A 2756-nucleotide genomic window follows, 5' to 3' on the forward strand; every position below is an offset into this window, starting at 1 on the left:
ACGACAAGGCAGCATCTGCTGGTGACAGCTTACGCGCATAACCCTTAGCTATGTAGGACTCTATGATGCGTTTATATTCATTAGCGAACGCACCATCGCGACTCATTATTTTTTCGATACCTCTAAGCCTCCGCAGCGCCATGGGATAGCTATCAGGAAGCTCAACCTTGTCATGCTTCCACAAAAGACCCGTCTGAAATCTCCCATTGACGCGGAATGAAGTCTTCTCGAGAATTCTCTTCGCACGAGCATCAGCCTCACTTTCGATGGGGGGTGATGGCCTTATCCCAAAGCTTTCGGTGTCAAAGTAATCGGCCATTAAGCTATGCAATGACTGATCACTCTGACTGTTCACATGCAAGCATGTCGGCAACGACCGTTGTTTGTTTGTAGTTGGGCCATACACCACCCAACCTAACTCAGTGCTCGCTGCAAACGGGCCATTCATATTCATTTTCAAAGTGGACGAGGGTAGACCAAGATGGCAATGATCCAGCCCGATCAACAACTTAGGGCGGACTTGTGAGTACGTTTGTATTGGTAACTTACTTACGTGAGTGTCATCACAGCTCAACTCCGCTTTACTTAGGCTTTGCGATGGAAGCTGTAAATTCGATACTCCATAAACTCTTCGCAATTTATATCGCTTCTGCATGCCAGCGCCGCTGACCAACAAGTCTACTACCACAGCTGGTTCCTGCGCCGCGCGCCCTCCGAACCATTGCAGATTCAGTCGCTGTTCACTGCCATGCACACCCAATTCCTGCAAAAGAGTATTGTCGATCATTGTGATCGACGAACCTTCGTCCATTAGGGCGTATGTTTCAACGCGCTTATGTTTGTTGTACAACACGACTGGCAAAATTCTAAATAATAGCTTGCTGTCAGCGGAACCGCGACTGCAACTGAGAACTGCGGCATCGGCATCACTTGGTTGTTGTAAATACGATGAACCTTGAGTATGCGAGCGTTCGGCTACTGGCATGCTCATATTACGATGGTGAATCTGTGCGGCCACATTGTTGACCCTACATCCGCTTTCGTGAAGTAATTTATGGTGCATTCTTTTGCACCCTTCTGTGGCACAAGGCTTTTGCCGCTGGCAATTACGAGTTCCATGTCCGGCGTTAAGGCATGAGAAACACAGGCGGCGTTTCTTTACTTCGGTCCACCTGTTCGACACAGTGAGATCGATGAACGTTCTGCACTCGGCTGGCTTGTGTGGACCCTGGCATATTGGGCATCTCACATGACGGTGCGGCTCGGCGGTGTGCAGTACGACACGGCGTCTGGGGTCTCGCACTGACTCGACATCATACACTGCAGAGATAACATTCGCGAGTTTTGTGAGCCACTCGCTAAACTGTCTAATCGTAGCATACGGCTGTATGGATGCTGCGTAAGTTGCCCACTCAACTCGTTTGCTCATCGGTAGCTTCATAACGACTTCATCGAGCAACGTGGGGTTGCCGAGATGTTGTTCTCCTCCGATGGCTGATTGTAGAAAGATGAACATGTTGTTCACCTTAGTAGCAAATGGCACTAGTTTCGCCATTCCACTTTCCGATATGGGCGCAATCTCCCTTACTTGCGCTAACTGAGAACGTATCAGCTGTTCAGGACGGCCAAACCTGAATTTCAGCTGCTCAATGACATTATTGACGTTGCTGGGATGTATAAGCAGGGACTTCACAGTCTCCCGAGCTTCGCCCTTCAGGCACCTATGAAGCCGCTGATTATTTTCAAAATCGCTGTATGCGTAGACTGCAGTGGATTCTGTGAACGCAGTGTAGAATATCGGCCAGTCTTCTGCTTTCCCACAGAAATCCGGCAAGGCCTGCATTTGCCTAGGCGGGTAAGACGACTGTGTTGCTACAGGACCCACGTTGGCGTGAGCGGACGCATTGCAGTTCGCAGAAATGGCATCACTGTTAGGTGTGGCTGAATACGCATATATATTGTGTGGCAATGGCATGCCATTAGATGTGACGTACTGAACGTTTTGAGCAGGCGCCGATGCTACGAAATGCAACGGCGATTGGCGGCTATCTGCAAATGACGTTACTGGAAGCGGATTGCCGATAGACACCGTCGGTAATTGTAGTTCCGTCGACGGCGCAACTTGACAATGCGTTGTGGGAAATTGGGGATTTGAAGTCCCGGCCGTGTGGGCATTATCAGCCTCAGTTTGGGATTCGTGATCCCTCAGCTTTGCTTCGGTTGCTTTCAGGGTATTTTCTAACATGGTGATACGCTTTTGCATAGCCTGCATCATGACCTCTTGACGAGCAGAGGATGTTGGTGGCGCAGGCGTTGGCGAGTTACGGCTAATTGCTCCGGCGGTAGTGGAGGCGGCTTTTGAGGCGCTGGCTGCGCCTTCGGCGGTGGTGGCGGATTGCGTGGCACTGGCTGTGCTTGTGGCTTTAGTGGCGATTCCATCGGCGGTGATTTTCGTTCCGGCACTTTTCGACGTGGCCGGATTCGAACCTGAATCTTTACCTTCCATTTCGTTATTTAATCGAGGGCTTCGACGAGGTGACTTGCCCATGTAACCTTCAGCGATGTAATATTGCTGCAACCAAGCAGCGAGTTGGCAATGGCAATTAACTTGCAAATAAAATTTGCAGTTGCAAATATATGGCAGATTTGGACTGCGAAATAAAGATGTCGTCGATTCCGCGAGCGAATTCAACGCGAATCCAAAATAAAACGCTTAATTCGACTTCAGTTCATATTCGGTTTATTTCTAAAGGTTA

At 49.5% G+C, this 2756-nt stretch overlaps 1 protein-coding gene across 1 annotated transcript; it reads right to left on the bottom strand.

Annotated features, from left to right (window-relative positions):
• Positions 1 to 33: 33 nt before the first annotated feature.
• Positions 34 to 2506, bottom strand: LOC118757339 (the record flags this gene model as incomplete). Its single annotated transcript, XM_036492060.1, has 1 exon — positions 34 to 2506. A coding segment is annotated over exon 1 (2473 nt), but the record flags the coding sequence as incomplete, so codon positions are not given.
• Between the last annotated feature and the right edge of the window lie 250 nt (positions 2507 to 2756).

The sequence above is a fragment of the Rhagoletis pomonella genome, unplaced genomic scaffold (assembly GCF_013731165.1).
Source record: "Rhagoletis pomonella isolate Grant_MI unplaced genomic scaffold, Rhpom_1.0 Rhpom_scaffold_16770, whole genome shotgun sequence".
Classification (NCBI taxonomy): Eukaryota; Metazoa; Arthropoda; class Insecta; order Diptera; family Tephritidae; genus Rhagoletis; species Rhagoletis pomonella.